The sequence below is a fragment of the Scylla paramamosain genome, chromosome 19 (assembly GCF_035594125.1).
Source record: "Scylla paramamosain isolate STU-SP2022 chromosome 19, ASM3559412v1, whole genome shotgun sequence".
In the NCBI taxonomy this organism is placed as follows: domain Eukaryota; kingdom Metazoa; phylum Arthropoda; class Malacostraca; order Decapoda; family Portunidae; genus Scylla; species Scylla paramamosain.
In genome coordinates, this window is record NC_087169.1 from 2,630,001 (window position 1) to 2,632,500 (window position 2,500).

A 2,500-nucleotide genomic window follows, 5' to 3' on the forward strand; every position below is an offset into this window, starting at 1 on the left:
AGTATCCTACATATGCGTAGGTGCGTCAGTGCGTGTTTGTGTTATTCACCTACGGTCGTCTGGTGATCACCCAGCCAGCCGTTACCCGACGGAAAGAGCTCAGAGCTCATTGTGACCGATCTTTGGGTAGGACTGAGACCACTCACACACCACACACCGGGACAGCGTGCTAAGCGAACGAGGGGCTACACATTAAGGCCGCGTTCACACCAAGCGAGTCGCGTCGCGTCAAGTCAAGGCAAGTCATCATGCGTCATGAATCGCCACCCGAGTTTAACATTAATTTGTATGTATATTTGAAAAAACCGTTCACACCAAGCGAGTCGCGTCGCGTCAAGTCACGGCGCGTCGCGTCGCGTCGAGTCACAGATAGGGCTGGACCCATTTTCTACATCAGTCACAGCGAGTCCGTCGTTGCGGGAGCATGATGGAAGTGGAATTCCTGATAAATTTAGTTCGAGAACGCCCTCCCATATATGATCCTAGTGACCGCAACCACCGGGATCGGGATGTCATAGCTGCCCTGTGGTCATTCTTTCTTCAACTCCAACTGCACCCCTGTAGTTTGTGTTAATTTTCTTTATGGAAGATCCAGTCAACTCCACCAGCTTCTTAAAATTTTCATGTGTCATCCTAAAGTAGTTGTAGAATTTTTCTGGATGGTTCACCAGGTCTGGGAATAGATGAGAGAAGTTTCCAAAATCTGGCCTCTTGATGTTCAGTTCATGGATCCATATTCGTTGTTTCTTCTTACGTCTGCGACGACGAAGCCACAACAAAGCAGCTACTTCAGCCAGGGAACATGCATCCATTCTCCATGAAATTACCCAGGTCACTGAGTGCTGACTTGACGCGGGCTGACGCAGTCGGTGTGAACGGAGATGAGTCAAAATGAATCGCATCAAATGACGCTCTTGACTTGACGCGACGCGACTCGCTTGGTGTGAACGCGGCCTAAGAGGCACGCCCAATTGCCTCGCCGCGCTCGGGACTCGAATCCGGACCTTCTTGGTTGTGAGCCGAGTGTGCTTATCACTACACTGTGTGTGTGTGTGTGTGTGTGTGTGTGTGTGCAGAGGTACAGTACATGTGGACAGACAGAAAAACAAGTTGCACAAAATCGCACAAGACGAGCCTCACCTGCACTACATTCAAAAGGCTCTAGTTGCAGCGACACGGTTTTTCCAGTCTGTTTCTATGGTTCTAGTGACAGATTAACAACTTTTCTACATTATTATCAGGAGAAACACTGTTGGGAGCAAAGCGTTTCAGAATACTAGTTAAGAGATTGTTGAGAGATACGATAGAAGAAACACGAAACTGTGATGAGACTATGAGTGAGTCACCAGCCATGAGGCCCCATGAGTGGTGGCCTGTTTGGCGGTGACTGTGTGGTGTGGTGTGGTGTGGTGTGTGGTGACCCCATGAGTGGTGGTCACTGTTGGTGAACTATGGAGTGGTGTGTGGTGACCCCATGAGTGGTGGTCGGTGGGTGTGGTGTGGAGTGGCGGTGGGCGGCGGGTGGTGCGGTGCCATAGTGGTGCTCATGGGCAGCAGGCTCAGAACCACTCGAGAGACACGTGGTACGTGAGTAAAGTTAATGCCATGGCCTGCGCACACATGAGAACGTTGTCCAAGAGGCAGGAGCCACACACGCTCCACCGGCCCCCTCCCCTACCAGGCCGCTGGGGCGCCTTCCCCTGCTTCGCGGGGGACGTGATGGAGCGCTGGGAGAAATCGCGCTCCCGTCCACCCTCAGAGGACGCCCCGCGGGGCTTTCCCCTCCTTTGACGGAGCTGGCGTGGGGCAGGGGTCCGCCTTTGGCCATCCCCCAGGTCACGGTGCGTGACCTTCTTGGCCAGGCTGGCTTCATCGTCGCCAGTTTTATGGGGTTGATGAGTATGCCCCGTTTTTTCGCCAGCCTTTTGTGGAAGGCTGGACTTTGTGTGGCTCGGGGTAGGAGTCCACCTCTGGCCATCTGCCAGGTCACGGTGCGTGACCTCCTGGGTCAGGCTGGCTTCATCATCGCCAGCCTGATGGGGCTGATGAGTATGCCCCTTATTGTCGCCAAACTTTAGTGGAAGGCTGGGCTTCGTGTGGCTCGGGGCAGGGGTCCACCGTTGGCCATCACCCAGGTCACAGCTGGCCTCTGTATCGCCAGCTTCATGGGCCTCATGGGTCTGGCCCTTGTTGTCGCCAGCCTGCTGTGGCAGGCTGGGAGTTGTGTCACTTGCCTGCTGTGGCAGGCTGGGACTTGTGTCAATAACCTGTTGTGACAGGTTGGGCTGTTCTTGGAATGGACTGCTCTCTGGTTCTTCAGGTGCGTTCTCAACCACGCCTGTGTCATCCACGCGCCTTTCATTAAAGAAAACTGCTACGTGGGTATGGCCATGGTCGTCATCGGCGTCGCCTGCCAGCGCGGCCTGGCCTCCCTCGAGGGCGAGGAAGGCAACAGCGCGGCGCCCCACACTGTTGGCCCTTAGTCCCGCAAGCAGTTCTG

General features: G+C 54.7%; 2 protein-coding genes across 8 annotated transcripts in view; both read right to left on the reverse strand.

Moving 5' to 3' along the window:
• The window catches only part of LOC135109575 (bestrophin-1-like), a 41,745-nt gene that overhangs the window by 33,309 nt on the left and 5,936 nt on the right, over window positions 1-2,500 (reverse strand). The gene's annotated exons all lie outside the window — the stretch shown is intronic.
• LOC135109574 (uncharacterized) overlaps window positions 1,215-2,500 on the reverse strand; it is a 1,612-nt gene continuing 326 nt past the window's right edge. Inside the window, exons 1-2 of the mRNA XM_064020994.1 lie at window positions 2,235-2,500; window positions 1,215-2,201 (exon numbers count right to left, since the gene is read on the reverse strand). The exon at window positions 2,235-2,500 is cut by the window's right edge and continues 326 nt beyond it. Coding sequence (XP_063877064.1) covers window positions 1,560-2,201; window positions 2,235-2,500 — 908 coding nt within the window. The 3' untranslated portion in view covers window positions 1,215-1,559. The remainder of the gene's footprint in view (window positions 2,202-2,234) is intronic.